Genomic DNA, 17821 nt, shown 5'->3' with positions numbered 1-17821 from the left:
ATAAAATCAAGCGAGATCTTTTAGCACTAAAATAAAGGTAGACAGATTTAGCATTCAAGTGCAATTCTTTTGTAAAAAAATTGTCACGGTTGGGGCAATACATAGTCGCTATCCAATAGTCAAGTGATATCTATACATAAATGGGCAAGTTGAAATATTTGCGCCCCTTTTACTGCCAAACTATAGTTCTAGGGTATAGGCATATTCTCAAGAAGCAGTGCAGGCCATTAAAAAGAATTTGAAAAAAAAAGTTTAAGTTAAAATATTGATTTAAAATGACACCAATACAAATGCCAAATACGAATTTAAACTATGACAATGTTAACACACACTACTGTCACTGTGTATGTTTGATGTTGTTGGTGTTTTAAAAAAATAAGCAGCCCTCATGCAAACAAACTCACAGTTGATCTCGTGAGCAAATGAACGAAGTGTGTATACATAGTTGAAAGGATAGTGCAAGAGTTAGCAACATACGTAAATGTGTAATTTTCTTTGCTGATATTAAAAGTGCACAAAAAAATAAGTATATTCAAGTTGGAGTTGCGCGAATTTATTGTTATGGGTTCTAACAATTTTGCATACTACTTTGTTAATAAAAGAAACAAGAAAAAGTAATAACTTAATAGAAAAAGAAAATAAAATAAAAAAGATAATAAAAAAATCAAATTAAATGAAATTAAAAAAGGATAAAATAAAAACGAATAAAATGAAAGAAAAAAAAAATAAAAGAGAAAAAAATAAAAAAAAAAAGAAAAAAGTAATTAAATTAAAATAAAAGAAACAAACAAAAAATAAAATAATATAAAGAAATTTTAAATAAAATAGAATAAAACCAAACAAAATAAAGTAAAATAAAACCAAGCAAATTTTAATAAAATAAAGTAAAATAAAGTAAAACTAAATAAAATAAAAAAGAAAACAATTAAATATAAGAAAAAAATAATAAAGCAAAAAGGTGACATAAACTACTATAGAATTAAACAAAATATAATGAAATAAAATTAAATTAAATAAAAACAAAAAATAAAATATAGATTAAATAAATAATATTAAATAATATCAAACGAACAACAAATCAAATTGAATGAATTAAAATAAAGTAATATAAAATAGAACAAAACAAAATAAAAAAAAATAAGATAAAATCAAATAAAATAAAATAAAATACGATAAAATAAAATAAAGTAAAATAAAATAAAATAAAATAAAATAACATAAAATAAAATAAAACAAATAAAATAAAATAAAATAAAATAAAATAAATAAAATAAAAGGAAATACGATAAAATAAATTAAAATAAAACAAAATAAAATAAAATGAAAATAAATGAAATGGAATGAAATGAAATAAAATAAAATCAAATAAAATAAAATAAAATAAATTAAAATAAAATAAAATAAAATAAAATAAAATAAAATAAAATAAAATAAGGTAAAATGAAATAAATTAAAATAAAATAAAATAAAGTAAAATAAAAAATAACATAAAATAAAATAAATAAAATAAATGAAAAAAAGAAAATACGATAAAATAAAATAAAATAAAATGAAATGAAATGGAATGAAATGAAATGAAATGAAATGAAATGAAATGAAATAAAATAAAACAAAATAAAATAACATAGAATAAAATAAAATAAATAAAATAAAATAAAATAACAACGAAAATACGATAATATAAAATAAAATGAAATCAAACCAAATAAAATAAAATAAAATAAAAAAGAATAATAATAAATTATATAAAAAAAATTAAATAAAAAACAAAATAAAATAAACTATATTTAAATAAAGAAATAGAATAAAATAAAATAAAGTTAAATAAGAAAAAAGAAAGAAAAAAGGAAAAGGAAACGAAAGAAAAGGAAGGAAAGGACAAGAGAAAAGGAGAAGGGAAGGAACGATAAAGAAAAAAAAAAACGAGGAAAGAAGGGACGGGAAAGAAACGCAAACGAAAGCAAAGGTATGGTGACGCGTTTAGTGGTTGAATTTAAACCACTGGGAGAACTATCGTCCGTATAAAACAGCTGATGCAACCAACCTTATGTAAATCAATGCTGTATCCACTTTTTATGGAACCACCCAAAAATAAATCTTTTGTGTAGAACATTTTTTTATACAATTTCCGTACTGCTAATATGGTGCGCACAATTTTTATTGGCTACGCCAACTAATATTTGCAAATTTTTTGACTCTTGCAATTGATTAGCGACAATTTCGTGCCGAATGTCCTACATAAAACCATGGTGTTGTCCCATCAAATTGAGCATTCACTGTCCGTCAGCTGTTGCGGTGCTAACCTTTGATTCGTTACATGCCATGGCGTATGATTAATATTTTTAGATTTTGTGATAACATGAAAAGGTACGAAATACACGTACACAAATATTGACCATAAATATTTAGGATGAAGTGTTAATTGATTAGAAATTGGCAAACGCAGGCAGAACAACAACAAACCTTTAGTTCTTTTTAAGTGGTGGTTAGGGGGGGGGGGGGGGGTGAGGGGCTATGTATAATGAAGCTCCTCTTCCATTACTATCTATTCTTATTGGGGTACCTTAAAAGGCCATGTTCATGTGAAATAAATGGCAGTTTAACATTTGATTTGGTAGTGTGTACTTTAGAGCCATTGATAAATTTCAAAGAAAGTATTACTAACATTTAAAATTTGACAACAACTGAAATCCATCGAAAGAGAGTAGGGTAGGATATACCGAATGTGGCTGGAGCTGACATAGTTGGGTGTGGAACATATGTGGATTGTATTTACAAAAGTTTGAGTTTACGATTATATAAAGGTTTATTTTTTGCAGGTTTGTGAGGAGGTTTACAACCATTTTATAAATGAGAAGCTGTGGAACGTATTTTCGCGTTGAAAGAAAACATTATAGAAGCCAAGAAATTATAGTCCGTTTAATACCGGTTAATAATTATTTTGTATTTATCTGGAACTTTGGTTCATTCTTTAAAATATTATCTCTTCCTAATTTTGAATGCTTGAAAGTAAACGAAATTCCAGTGCATTCACCTTAAGTTGTTAACTAAAACGTAGACTGGCTTGTTTCCTTTTAAGAAAAACGAGTGGAACGCTAATAGTGGACGATGCTATTGAAAAAAAAGTTTTAAATTGTTAATGAAGCTAAAAACAAGTAGAGTTCTACTTGCAGAATTATTGTAATCTAAAAATTTGTATTATTTTATACTTTGGAATTGCACCATTGTCATTTCGCGAGTGGATCGTATGTGGATTGTATATAAGTTATGGCTAGATTTTGTTTTTTAACTACTATCTTAACTTAAGCAACGGAAATACAGAGACTATACTTGCATTTATTGGTGTAGCGTCAGAAGCTAGCAAGATTTTTGATGAAAAAGAATCATTCTTTAACAATGAAGCTAGAACTTATTAATTTCATGCAGAACCCATGTGAGACCTCTTACATCGACAACCGGGCGTTAAAAAAGTGTGAACCTTATGTGGAACGTATGTGGATGCCATGTGGATCTTATTATTTATTGCTTTTTTAAGAGTCAGAGGGCTTTATTATTGATTAAATGCTGTTTAACCACATAAACTACCGATTTCGTGTGGAATTCTGTAGTTTCTGATGTTAAAACAACATTTTTGCATAGCCCATGTGTGGAATTTATGCGCATTTCGATTTCAATAAAATACCTCTCATATAATTTTGTTGTTTTGTGGGGCTCTCATAAAGATACATGCGTACATATTATTTATATTCATTTGTAAAAGATGTATATATCTTGTGCTGCACGTAACTCACATAAAAAATAGCTTATATAGCTGTAGAAGTCTACTAAGATAACGAATAGACATATTTTTTGTAATCACGATACCTGCCAATTTATAAAAATTTATATTAGTTCTCATCTACATACGAGTACATGCAGTATACGAATCTGATTATCACTCAGCTTAATTCTAATCTTTTAATTATTTTGTTTATTTTCGGTTCATTTCTTCTTATCAACAACCACCACTAGAAACCGATCAACTTTAAAAGCATACGCAAATTCACGCTTGAGCGTTTCAAACGCAGACGTGATCTACAAGTCAATGCAACACCACGGTCTTCTAGCTCTTACATATGTGGCAAAGACGTTTCAGGAAATAACGGTTATGGTGGCGGAGCAAGTACTTCGCCGACAACGTCATTAAGTGCACGATCACCATCGGTTACAACACTCGAATTACCAACTTTGTTAATAGCCTCAAAGCCCAAACGTTCAAAACGTCTACGAACATCATCGATCACACCACGCACGAGGTTACGTCATAATCAATATAAACAACGTTTACAATATCATCAATACACCGATGTGGTTGTGCATTCGAGTGAGTTGAATAAGATGGCACAACAGAATGGTGATAATGAGTAAGTGAAAAATAATGAAGTTTCTGTGCTGAACATGTGCATGGCGGAAACATACAGGTGACAGCAGGAAATCAGCTGATTGGTATTTTTTTAATATGATATGACATTTCAGCTTCCGGCCAATACGATTGTGACATTAGTCCGTCGAATCACAAAAACAAAGAACACGGAATTTTTATTTATATTTGTATGTATGTTACCGTGATGCCACCTCGTATGGTTCCATCCTCAGCAAGTTTTTACGCTTACACTAATTACCATAGCGGAATGATACAAGGTGGCAGCATGGTAACATACCTACAAACATAAATAAAAGGTCCATGTACTTTGTTTTTGTAAATTCGATGGACAAATGTCAAAATCGTACTTCGCCGGAAGTTGATGTATCAAATTAAATAAAAATGTTTATAATCAGCTGTTCCATGCTGCCACCTTGTATCGTTGCGCCATGCTAATTACTTACCCTTTCTTTCGCTCTCTATCTCTCTCTCTCTCTCACTCTCGTTCTCTTCCATTTAGAACTAAACCTTTAACACATGCCTACCTCACAGAAAAACCTAGGATAAAACCCAAATATGATGTACATCGTGATGTGCTTTCGCAAGATTTGGTCATCAAACAGACTGGTTATGGCGCACGCGACAAAAGCATACCATCAGGCATGCGCCGTTCATGGCAACAATGGTCTTTCTTATCGCTTTTCACCGGCATTATACCGATCGTACAATGGCTACCACGCTACTCGTTGCGACGCGATGCAATGGGTGATATTATTGCCGGCGTAACAGTTGCTATTATGAATATACCGCATGGTATGGCGTACGGTATATTGGCTGGTGTGACTCCTGGTTGTGGTTTGGCGCTTGCTATATTTCCGGTATTAGTTTACATGATATTGGGTACCTCAAAGCACATTTCAATTGGAACTTTTGCTGTGATATCTATGATGACTTTAAAAGTTGTACAAACATATGCGACGGACGAGCATATGAGCTCTGTTCCAGCAGCAGCGGGATTAAATGCTACGAAGGCACATGGTGCGACGGATTCTGTAGATATAGTAGATATAATAACACCGATAGAGGTAGCGACAGCATTGGCGTTTTGTACGGGACTAATACATGTAAGTGAATGGGCGGTTGTGATTTTGTTGTTGTAAGGAAACACAAAAAAAAAACTCTAGTGTGAGCTTCGGTTGACGATCAACTGTTACTCGTTACTCAAATGTGCATTTGATCGCTGAATTAGATCAGCCTAACTTATCTTAACCCAACTTAAATTCGGATAGTTTAACTTAACTTAAGTTATTTTAAGTTATGCCATGTTATGTAAAGTTTGGTACGTTATGATAAGTTATGCCATGTTATGTAAAGTTATGGTACGTTGTCCCATGTCATGCTAAGGTGCTCAACTATTATTTGTTAAGTAATTCTATGCCATGTTATTTCATATTCTATTTTGTGCCTCCTGTATGCCATGTTACCTAAGGTTCCGCTGTTTTATTTATTTCATGCCAGAATATGTTAGATTATGTCACGTATTTTGTGTTTTCTTTCAAACAGGCGATCACGGAGGGTCTTAGTACATCCAGCCTTAACCAGATGGATGGGCTGATGACGCTACAAAATCAGTGGATAGAGGCAATGAAGTTTCAGTTGTCATAAGTGGACAGTGCCTCCAGGCGATTAGCTCTTTAATGGATCGGGCGCTTCGACAGATACATACCTGGGAATCTTATGTAGGGCTGAAGGCCAATGCAGATATAGTCTTTATACACAATATCTAGAAATAATTCTAGACAGTAAGTTGTCGCGGAAACTCAGCGTAGAGGGGAGAGCCCTACGACGTCTATCCCACATTGTATACTCACAGCGACTCTAAAGCCTATCCTATATTACGGAGTCCTTCTTTGGTGGACGACCACACAAAAAAGTACCTTCCTCAAAAAATTAGAGTGGGTGTGCAAGCTATCAAAACTTAAAAACCCCGGAGGCTGCACTATATGCCATTCTGCATATTCCACCTGTAGACCTGGTGGCGGAGAGCAAAGTGTTAACAGCTGCAACTAGACTCAATGCCTCGTGGCAGCTTGAGCGCAGACCGTGCTGCCATAGCAGTATGGCGTCATCAAATATAGGCCGACCAGGCTACCTAGTACTCTACCTGCGGTGGATGATTGGGGATGGGTGCTCAAATGGCAAACAAGGCGATACACGTGAATACCGATGGCTCCAAAGTAATGGAAGGAGTACGGTCTGCAGTATGCTGTGCTGATCCAGAAATAAACAGATCCTGCAAGCTGCCAGATCACTGAAGCGTGCTTCAGCCGCAAGTAGTAACCGTAACCAAAGCACGAAACACTGGGGAAATTTTTTTATTGACAGCCAATCGGAAGTTAAGGCAATAATCGGTATAGCACAACAAGAATCGAGATAGGGCGAAGCATGCATGTATATTAGGTCCCGGGACATATGGAAAAATATGGGAATGAAAAAGCGGATCAGATAGAACCAAAAAGGGGGCATACCGCTTCTACCGTAGACGTCCCAATAATATTGGACGAGATGAAGAGGAGGCGTAAGCTGCACAAGATTGGCCAAGCAGGAAAGGCGTGGACCCAAGTGCAGGGCTGTAAAGTGTCGAATATTATGTACAGATCTTAAAACCTTAGACTAACGAAGTTACTCTTGTCATTGAAGAGAGGACACTGCAGGCTCATGACGGCTATGCTAACTGAACATTGCCTTCTGGCGTATCATGCTTTCATATTAGGCCTTATTATTGATAGCAGAGGTAGAAAGTGAGGGATGGACAAGGAAACGATCGAGCACGTTTTGCACTCATGCCCTGCGCTCACGCGACTCCAGCTGTTAGGAGTGATACAGCTATCAGATCTAGAAGCAGCAAGTAGCTGTGGACTTATTTATTTTATGTGAGGTCCTCACAGATTGGCCAGTACAACCTAACCTAACCTGATCAAATACAATTACTACTACGTTATACAAATGTATAATTTACATTGGTTCTACATATACATATGGTAACGAATTCTTGGGAAATTCCGCTTATTTGAAACCATCTACTAACGGCCGAATCGCCAAATTGTTGAATAAATAACTCCAATATTCAGTAATGCAAAATGGTCTTTATTATACTACTTTGGGAGTACTTCACAATAACTGTTACTTCACAACTAATTGCGTGTTTAAATCAAACGGATTATTGACTACTCAGCTTGCGCTGCTTTTATACTCTCCGTTGCTTCAATCGCATATTTCTACTAAAGTCTAGACGTTTCGCCTTCTAGAACTGCTGTATCCCCTGCTTGGTAACTGAGCTACATATATGCGTGTGTATGTGTGAGTAACAACTTCGGCTGATGACTACATCCGTGTGTGAGTTATATCTTCGTTGCCTTTTATATATGTGTGTAAATGATGATTGATGTGTTCATGTATATACTGGCTGCTTCAGGTTTTTTTATTGTTGCGTGATTATTTATTTAGTATCAGCTTAGTGATGCTAATATTCGTCACAATATGTATGTATGTTTTTAAGAACATCGTAATAATAATTTTAAGATACTAATATACTTTTCTTGCTTACCTTAACCGTTCTTCTAACATTCATTTTTTGTCTCTCCACAGCTCGCTATGGGTTTCTTCCGCCTTGGCACATTAGCTGCCCTCTTAAGCGATCCACTTGTCAATGGCTTCACTACTGGTGCGGCTGTACACGTCATTGTTAGCCAACTTAAAGATGTCCTCGGAGTGTATGTACCTCGCTATAAAGGAGCTTTCAAGATCATTTACACTATCATCGATCTCTTCAAGGGCATACCAAACACAAATATTGTAGCCTTCGTCATTTGCGTTTGCATTATGATCTTCATGACCCTTTGTAATGAGTTCCTGAAACCTTGCCTGCGCAAACGTTGTCGCTTCCCCTTTCCCGGCGAATTGATCTCAGTTATAGGCGGCACTTTTGTATCACGTCTACTCGATGTGCACGGTAATTACGGCGTAACTCTTGTTGGTGATATTCCAAAAGGTTTACCAATGCCTAAATTGCCACGCATGGATTTGATACCAGTTGTAGCGTTGGACTCAATAGCCATTTCTATTGTTAGCTTTTCGATTGTTATGTCTATGGGTTTAACTTTTGCTAAGAAACATTCATATGAGGTGCGTGCCAATCAGGAACTATTCGCTTTGGGCGTGGCTAATTGTGTATCGAGTTGCTTCTCTTGCTATCCATTGGCGTGTTCGCTGTCGCGTTCGGTGATACAAGAACAAACGGGTGGCGTGACACAGTTGGCGTCACTTGTGTCCGCAATACTCATTATAATGACATTGTTATGGTTGGGTCCGTTCTTTAGTACGCTGCCTAGGGTAAGTTTTAGGACGTGTGGATTACATTTTATACTATTCTTCTTCTTCCACATTTCAGTGTGTGCTGGCAGGTGTGATTATTGTTGCCTTGAAACCGTTGTTTATGCAGGCGAAACAGTTGAAAAATTACTCAAAGCAGGGTAAATTGGAACTTCTTACATGGATTGCAACCTTCATATGCGTGGTGCTGATCGACATTGATATTGGGTGAGTGAAAGACATTGAGGCGTATTGCCAAATCATCGAACCCATTTAAATCCCGAAGATATTTTTTCACTCAAGGACTTTCACATGACCCAAGGCACACAACTTCAAGGGACATACATCTTTTGGTTGTTGTTACCGAAGTGACAGTGCGCACTACGCAGATTGCCGTTCGAATGATTTATTTTGACCACGCTGCATATTACCAGTATATGCCTGACGATGCCCCCGAAGTCCCTAAATTAAAAAAAGGCAAGAATTCGATCGTTAGAGGTGAAAAACGTCTACAAATAGATCAGCTAAAATGTTGTAACACTACTTCGCTCTGCTAAATCAGCACGTCAATTCAAAAGATTGTCATCAATAACTTCTAACGAAAGTGCCAAGAAACTTGCAGTATACATACTGTCTTTTTGGGTATCCTTAATGGCCTGGCGGTGCGACCACATACAAAGCGACTGTATTATGTGTTGACATATCCCATCATAGCGTTTACGAAGGTGTTCCAGGATCTGCATTTGCATGTTCTTTTTAATTGGCGCTTAATCGTTTAAACAGTTTTGTCCGTCCAAAAGCTTGCGCCGGTAGCTTCTTAGCTGAGCTATTCGCCTCCGCCTTCCAGCGGAGGAGGGTCCCGATAAGAATACCCTCTGGGGTGGAAAATATTTTTCCATTCCCAGGATTATGTTGACGTGTGTATAAAGCTCGTACAGCTCCTCATTAAATCTCCTTCGGTACTTACCGCCGCTAACGCGTAAGGGTTCATGAGTTTTTCATCGAACTTTTCTCCCGTACAATCCCAGACCAGACTCATCTTATGTTGTAAGTACACATTCCTCTGCATCATATATCAGGACGGGGACAATAAGGGACTTGAAAAATAAAATTTTTGTTTGTCGAGAGAAGATTTTACTTTTCATTTGCTTACTGGGTCCGACGGCGAGTTTCTTTAACGTAGCTGCGCCAGAGCATTGCACAGGGGAGCACTTACGCTGACACGCCTATTTTGACACCCATCTACCTTTACATATGAATGTATGTAAGGAGCTGATTGGATTTGTCTGTTTAATATAGCGCAGACTATCCTCAATCCCAGCAAAGCCTAGCTTTGCTAAACTGAGCTGGGCACAACGACAAAGTTTCCATCGCCTTTGGCGATAAAGTGCTGTTGGATGCGACAAAAATGCGCGAGCGCTTTCTGCCGACAATATGTAATGCATTCTACGGTTTACAAAGATAGACGGAGGGCCGACAGACACGCACATAAACATAAATTCAGCGCGTCACCAATTACCATCACCGCCAAAGAGGTTGAGGATGCCATCGGTCATGCTAAACCATCCAAAGCAGTGGGCCCAGACGGCATAGCCATGCCGATGCTTAAAAACCTAGGGAAAGAGGGTTTCAAATATTTAGCACATGTCTTCAACCAATCATTTCCACCTTTGTCATACCCGAAAAATGGAAAACGGCAAAGGTGGTCCCTCTACTAAAGCCTGGGAAACCAGCTAACATAGGAGAGTCATATCGCCCGATATCTCTCCTATCACCAGTAGCCAAGACGCTTGAAGCCATTTTTCTCCCCTACTTCAAAGCAAAGCCTGTCATCAGCATGGATTCAGAAAACTCCATAGCACCACCACCGCGCTAAATGCCATCAGCACCCAGATAAATTGCGGTTTAAATCAAAACCCCCACCATAGAACAGTACTCGTTGCGCTAGACCTATCAAAAGCTTTTGATACGGTCAACCATGGCACGTTACTGCAAGACCTGGAAGGGTCTACCCTTCCCCCATGTCTTAAAAGGTGGACCGCAAATTATCTGGGTGGTCGGCAGCCATCGGTGCAATTTAGAAATGAAGCATCAAAACCAAGAAGAATTAAACAGGGGGTGCTACAGGGTGGTGTCCTATCCCCACTTTTGTTTAATTTCTACATATCTAAGCTACCTTCGCCACCAGAAGGAGTTACTGTCGTTACCTACGCCGATAACTGCAGAATAATAGCCACAGGCCCAGGCCCAAAGATCGATGAGCTTTGCAACAGAATAAACGGCTACCTCCCTGATCTCTCCAGTTTTCTCGCCTCGCGAAACCTGGCATTATCACCGACTAAATCCTCCGCGACCTTATTTACAACATGGACGTCCCAAATGTCGACCATTTTGAACATCCACGTCGATGGCACTACGCTACCGACTGTCCTACACCCTAAAATCTTAGGTGTGGCGTTTGATCAGGCTCTACATTTTGGGGAGCACGCAGCCGCAATTATACCGAAAATCCAGAGCCGTAATAAAATCCTCAAATCCCTTGCGGGCAGTACTTAGGGAAAAGACAAAGCTCATTACCACATACAAAGCAATTGGCCAGCCAATTGCGTGCTACGCGTCCCCTATATGGTCGCCAAGCCTAAAAATTACCCACTGGAAGAAGCTACAGGCCTGCAAAAATGCTGCTCTCAGAACCGCCACGGGCTGTTTTCTTATGTCCCCAGAACACCATCTACATAATGAGGCGAGAATACTCCCCATCAAGGAGAGAAATGAGATACTAACCAAACAGTTCCTGTTGAATACCCAGAAACCTGGACATCCCAACAGACATCTGATTGATGAGCCAACACCGTCTAGGGACTTAAGGAGTCATCTCCGTAAGCATTTTGAGGAAATACGGCACCTGAGAACTTAGCCGTATGAAGCAAAAAAACACAAGCAGGTCCTTGGTGCACTCCACAAGCAGGCGTGGGTCCTTTATGCCAGGAATTGCCCGGTGAATCCAGTACTCACAGAACAGTACCCAAAACTTGCGGAAGAGGAACGCATACTCCCCAGGGAAACGCGAGTCACTCTGGCTCAACTTCGTTCTGGATACTGTAACAGGTTAAACTCTTAAATACATATCCAGAATCAACCCCGACATACCAAATGTATGCCACGCTTGCAATGTGTCCCCACATGACACCAAACATCTCTTTAATTGTAATGTGGAACCAACGCCTCTAACACCCCTTTCATTATGGTCCACCCCTGTTGAAACAGCAAGTTTCCTTGGACCCCCGTTAGAGGATATTGATGACAATTTGTGATCGGTCGCAGCTATTAGGTGGGGCGAATCACTGTTACAACAACAACAACAACATTAACCTAAAGTCTAGGACGTGGCCAGGCTTGTCTGGAAGCCTCACATGTGGGTTGTCGCTCTGTTCAATGATCTTTCTTGTTAGTGCGACCTAGTTCCCACGTAAACCATTGTGTGTGGGTGGTGGGATCATCTAGAAGGTTCAACGTGGTCATACACTCAAAGGCACAAGACCAGGAAGGCTCCACGTGGGCATATCAAACTTTTTACTTTATGATCGGGCTAGTATCTTAATAATAGTTATTTCCGAAATGACTGTCTTTATGGTTTTCCGCTGACAGTATGAAAGGTATTTTGTAGCTCCGTTGAATGGAATAGATAGCCTTTGCATGATACAGTTTCAGGGCGCGAAGCACTGCTACAACAACAACAACCGGGCGCTTTCGCGTGACCAGTTCCTTATGAGGTTCAATGAGATGTACAGTACTTTCTCTAGGAATTGGAAATGTTTTCTTAGGGCTATGTCAGCAGCGACAACTTGATAACCATTCCTTGCCGCTCTCAGAAGTGCGGTGCTCATCGCTAGGTTCCCAAATCGAAGCGCTAACACACTTCATTGGGGATACCAGCGAATTCTCCTAGATTTGGTTTGATAGTTTTTCTCGGTAGAAGTTGCTTGACGGAATCTATATGTAGTTGGTCGATCCGGCTACATATGTAGTAGTTAAGTATTTGCTAAGTTGGTAAACACTAAACTCTAGTTCTTGAAGCCAATCCCTTTCTATATCATTGTGGGGATAGCGTGGACAACTATCTCCACGTACTTGACTTTGGCTTAGGAACGCGAACTGAGGACTAAAAGCTGTACGTGCGTGCAAATTACAAATGTTTCATTTTATGTATGACGATTTTCTTGCTTTGGTTATGGTTACTATAATTGCTTCGTTCTATCTCTGCGGATTGTGGCAGATTCTTGTGGAGGCTTAATAGATTTCCGACAGCTTGGAATAAAGAATTCCGCTTGCGATTTATAGTTCTGCAGGATAGATGCTATTGGCCCCAAAGATTTAAAGTGTTTAATATATTTGGTACCCGATTCAATCTGCGGGGGTGTCAAGATGCGCATAGAGTTAGAGTTGGTGGTTATTTGGCGCAGTCTGAAATGTGCTTGTCTATTAAAATGTCTAATATTGCGTCGCTAGATGGCGTCCAGCCGCCTTCAGGCTTCTCTATTTCTCATTTTCTGTCATGACGGCCGCCGTAGGGTCGCCTGCCTTTGCGAATATCCTTGGTTCGATGTCTGGGTAAGGCAACATCAAAAATTTATAAACAATAACAAAAAAGTTTCTCCAAGCTGGGTCGGCTCTCCCAGTGATTTGGCAAATTCGCCGTGTGTATTTCTGCCATGAAAAGCTTCATAGTGAAAACTTATCTGCCTTCCACGTGCCATTTGGAGTCGGCGTACAACATTTAGGTCCCGGTCCGCCAATTTGTAGCAAAAATCAAAAAGAGCACAACACAAATGGAAAGAGGAGCTTGGTCTAAATCTCCTTGGAGGCTATCGCGCCTTGTAGCATTGAAAAATTTTTTGTTATTGTTAATTTGTGTGATTGCCTTTCACTTCCGTAGACACCCGAAATATACCAAATTATTGTTTGCTTAGATAGAGCATTACGACTGAGAAATGAGAAGGCAAAGTTAAATTTTCATTTCTCTCTCCTACGCGTCGCAACGCTTTCAAGACTTCCACATTTCTCGGCCGTAAATCTCCATCAAAGGAAAACCTAAATATAAATTTGGGCCAACAAGAAATAAGATACAATTCTCATTAAACTAACATTAATGCAACTTTCTCCCTTCTCCGCAGGCTCCTTATCGGCGTTGCCATTTCATTGTTGGCGCTCTACATAAAAGGACTGAAACCCTATTGTTGTCTGCTCGGCACCATACCCGAAGCAGCTGCTATTTATGTAGATCTTAATCATCATCGCAATGCCGTCGAAGTGCCTGAAACCAAAATCTTCCGATATGTTGGATCACTAAATTTTGCCAGTAATATGTATTTCCGACATTCACTCTACAATATTATCGATATGGATGTGAAAAAGTTGCAACGCAATAAAACTGCAGCGGCTAATGCTAATGGCAACACAACATTGAATGGCGAAGTGGGACAATTGAATGAGTTCCGGTTTTTGGTATTAGATTTCTCAATGCTGGGACATGTTGATGTGGCCGGTTGTAAAGCTATTACCGATATAATGAAGGAGCTAAATTTGCTGGGTGTACGTTTATTCATTTCGGCACCCGCGGATCGGGTCTATGATACCTTGGTGCATAGTATGGCATTAGGTGAGGGACCATTTGAAATTTTCCCAACATTACATGATGCAGTAGAATATGCGAATGCTTGTCGGATTGGGTGATAAGAGAGGAGGGGAGGGGAAAGAGAAAAGGTGGAAAAGTGGAGATTGAAACAAAAAATCCTTAGGTGTTAAAATCCGTTGATAGGAAGCTTTGAGCTATGACGTTTGGTAAGCAACCGATGTATGGAAAGTAAGCTGTGAAGTATATTTGGCGGTGCTGTTATAGTGCTTTAAATTAGTTTTGTATAAGAAAATATAGAAAATTTGTATTAGAATAATAAATATAGTTTAAAGACAACTAAAAAACACGCAAATATGCTGCGGTTTTAGCATCTACAATCAAATTAAATATTTGATGTTGGTAGCACCGTAGTACAGAGGTTCGTGTCTCCGCTACTAAGCACAACTCCTTTTGTAGCGAGTTATTTAACCACTGCTGCGAGTCTTCAATGATTTCCGCTAGATGGATCTAATTCTAATTTGCGCGCCTAGCCTAGAGCCTAGAGAGTTACAAACAAGCATACATACAAGTGAAGCTAATATAAGAGTGTTAGAAATGGCGTTGAGTGTACGAACAAAGAGAAAAAAGAAGTGCTAAAGCAAATTTGTTAAAATGTTATTCTTATTTTATGGCCATATTATGTATGACGCCGTGACACTTTGTGACGAAGTCACTCACATTCACATTCACCAATGTATAATGCCAAAAATTCACATTGGCGCTCAGGTTTACTCTCACTCACTGAAATGAATGAATGCTCTTAAAATCACTAAAAAAAATGACTCGCTGCGTTATACATAATTTGCTCCTAAAATATACTTATTTTTTAAACTTAACTGGAATTTGTACCACCTAAAATGTACAACGATAATAATTAAAAAAAAGAAGAAAATTTGCAAACATTTTTGTATTCGTATTTTTACATAATAAAATGCAAATGAAAGTGAACAAAAGTAATACTATGTTCAAACAGAAAAATAAATTGAGGAAATTTCGATTTGAATTGAGTGCTGTTCATACAACTCGATTTAAAAAATAAAAAAATAAATGAAAGGCGCGATAACCTCCGAAGAGATCTAAGGCCGAGCTTCTCTTCCAATTTGCGTCGTGCTCCTCTTGATTTTCCCTACAAATTGGCCGGACGGGACCTACATGTTTTATGCCGACTCCGAACGGCATCTGCAAAGCAGATGAGTTTTCACTGAGAGCTTTTCATGGCAGAAATACACCCGGAGTGCTTGCCAAACACTGCCGAGGGGCGACCCCGCTTAGAAAAATTTTCTTCTAATTGAAAAATCTTATTTCTAAAATTTTGATGTTGCTCTGCCCGGGAGTTGAACCCAGGGCATACGGTGTGATAGGCGGAGCACGCTACCATCACACCACGGTGGCCGCCAACTCGATTTAGCTTACACAATAATAATTTGATAGCTGGTTGGCTCATCTCTACAGCAAGAACATACCTTTGTTCAGACTGTCAAAATGAACACGCACATTATTAGGCGAATGAAATGGAATGAAAACATAAAACTTTGACATTTTTGTGTGTTGTAAGAAAATGTGTTCAATGTTTTGGTTTCATTTTGAGTTTGCCATCTTCTTTTGACAATCCCTGCTCCAGTGAAATGAAAGACATAAAATCAGCTGATGAGATGAGCCAACCACATAGTTCAGCCATGCGTAACTGACGTTAAAATATACTCAATAAACACACTTTACAATGTTGCATTTGCAGTTTGAAACAATTTATTACGCAATTTTTTTTAAATTGGAAATTTATTATTACAATTTATTATATGACAAATTGCGTAATAAATTGCCCAAATAGTATAAATTGCCAATTTGGTGTGTGTTTGAACCTAGTATAAATAATGTACTTATGATGTATATTTAAAGCATACGCAAAGGGGGTAAATATATACCCATGACTAAATTTTATATTTATGTACATAAGATCGCATATACGCATATATATATATATATTTATAGTTTATTATTTAATATAAAAGTACTTAGTACGAAATATTGTAATGAAAATTAATATCTAAGAAGTGTAAGCTGCGTAGCAAAAACCAGAGCTAAAATTTAATTTGTCTCTACGTGCATATGTATGTAAGTGGTAAATTGTGGCAAAGTGTGAATTTGTTAAATATTATTGGTAAAAAATCAAATTGATTGAAAAAGACATAACTTAATAAATTGACAATGGATGAGAATCTTTAAATGTAAGTGAATTGTTACTGGAATGTACTTAGAGCATTTGCGCCTAAAACTATGCAAAAAAAAGAACACGTGTACTAAGGCTAGGCAGCGCCTGAATTCAAAGCTTCGGTAAAGCAAAAGCTCCATTACCAAAAATATCTAATGCCCCTATTACGGTATACAACTCAACTTAGTTGGGTTGGATTTAAAACAACTCAACTTTCAGACAACTCAACTCCTGTTTGGTATTACGAATTACAACTTATTTCAGTTGAAGTTGAATTGGTGCTGCCAACCTAAGAAAGTGATGAATGAACAGCTGATCAATTTGTGGCGAAAATTTAAGCATTTGCAAAAGTGATTTTTTTATTACAGATATTATATGATATGAAATCTATTTTATAATGGCGAAAATGTTGGTGATTAACATGTCGCGAATACGGAAAACATTCGCGTGATCATTCCAATCCCTTGGAACTACCAAGCACCAAGTAACAAAATGTTGAAGTAACAAATGATGAGCTTAAAATGAGGTTATTTTGCAGATTTGAAAGGAAGCGTTTTACTCATTACTAAACAAAATGGTCCTTAATTCCCGCAAACGCTTTCGAGGGAAGGCTGTACCCCTATTTTAAAGTTATGCGCCACATTTAGATTCCTTGCTGATGGCAGCTATCAAAAGTGCTGTGGAAATGATTTTGGTGTTGGACTGGTTTTAGATATTATTGAGGAGCATATTTGTGCGAAGTGGATTAAAACCCAAACAGCAAAATTGTATTTTACTCTAAAACAGGATTCCCAGGAGTAGTGATAAGTATCAATGGGACTGACGAATGGAACTGCGGCCAGCCTCGTCCAACTTCGGAATGTCGCTCCATAATGTAAAAAAATTATTCAATGTAATCCTTCGTTTAAACGTTGTTTTTTCTATAAATGTGTACAAAATTGTTGATTATTGTTTGATTAAAAAATGTGCAACTACCGGTTTTAAATTGTTTTTGTTTATTTTTATCAAAGGTGGTATCAAAAGATGCGTTTCGATCTCCGTTTTTAGGGTTCGAAAGCGGAAATTAAAAATTTTATTTCTGTCGCAAAATATTAAAAAAAAACCACAAAATGGCCCGAGAGGCTCTGAAATAGGAGGCCCGATCCGCAGTTTTTTTGCACAGACG

The 17821-nt window shown here is 37.6% G+C and overlaps 1 protein-coding gene across 3 annotated transcripts in view; it reads left to right on the top strand.

The window, feature by feature from the left end:
- The window catches only part of Prestin (prestin), a 42838-nt gene extending 27350 nt beyond the window's left edge, over positions 1–15488 (top strand). Inside the window, exons 1-7 of one of the 3 annotated variants that reach the window (XM_067788457.1) lie at positions 2529–2748; positions 2820–2928; positions 4012–4403; positions 4923–5526; positions 8051–8794; positions 8853–9001; positions 13948–15488. In XM_067788457.1, coding sequence (XP_067644558.1) covers positions 2851–2928; positions 4012–4403; positions 4923–5526; positions 8051–8794; positions 8853–9001; positions 13948–14506 — 2526 coding nt within the window. In that variant the 5' untranslated portion in view covers positions 2529–2748; positions 2820–2850 and the 3' untranslated portion in view covers positions 14507–15488. Of the gene's footprint in view, positions 1–2528; positions 2749–2819; positions 2929–4011; positions 4404–4922; positions 5527–8050; positions 8795–8852; positions 9002–13947 lie in introns of those variants that run through there. The other 2 variants (XM_067788458.1, XM_067788459.1) reach the window with 2 other exon arrangements.
- Positions 15489–17821: the final 2333 nt, after the last annotated feature.

The sequence above is a fragment of the Eurosta solidaginis genome, chromosome 5 (genome assembly GCF_040869045.1).
Source record: "Eurosta solidaginis isolate ZX-2024a chromosome 5, ASM4086904v1, whole genome shotgun sequence".
NCBI classification, from domain to species: Eukaryota; Metazoa; Arthropoda; class Insecta; order Diptera; family Tephritidae; genus Eurosta; species Eurosta solidaginis.
The sequence above is the reverse complement of the archived record's forward strand: the minus strand, read 5'-3'. Positions and strand labels throughout refer to the sequence as shown.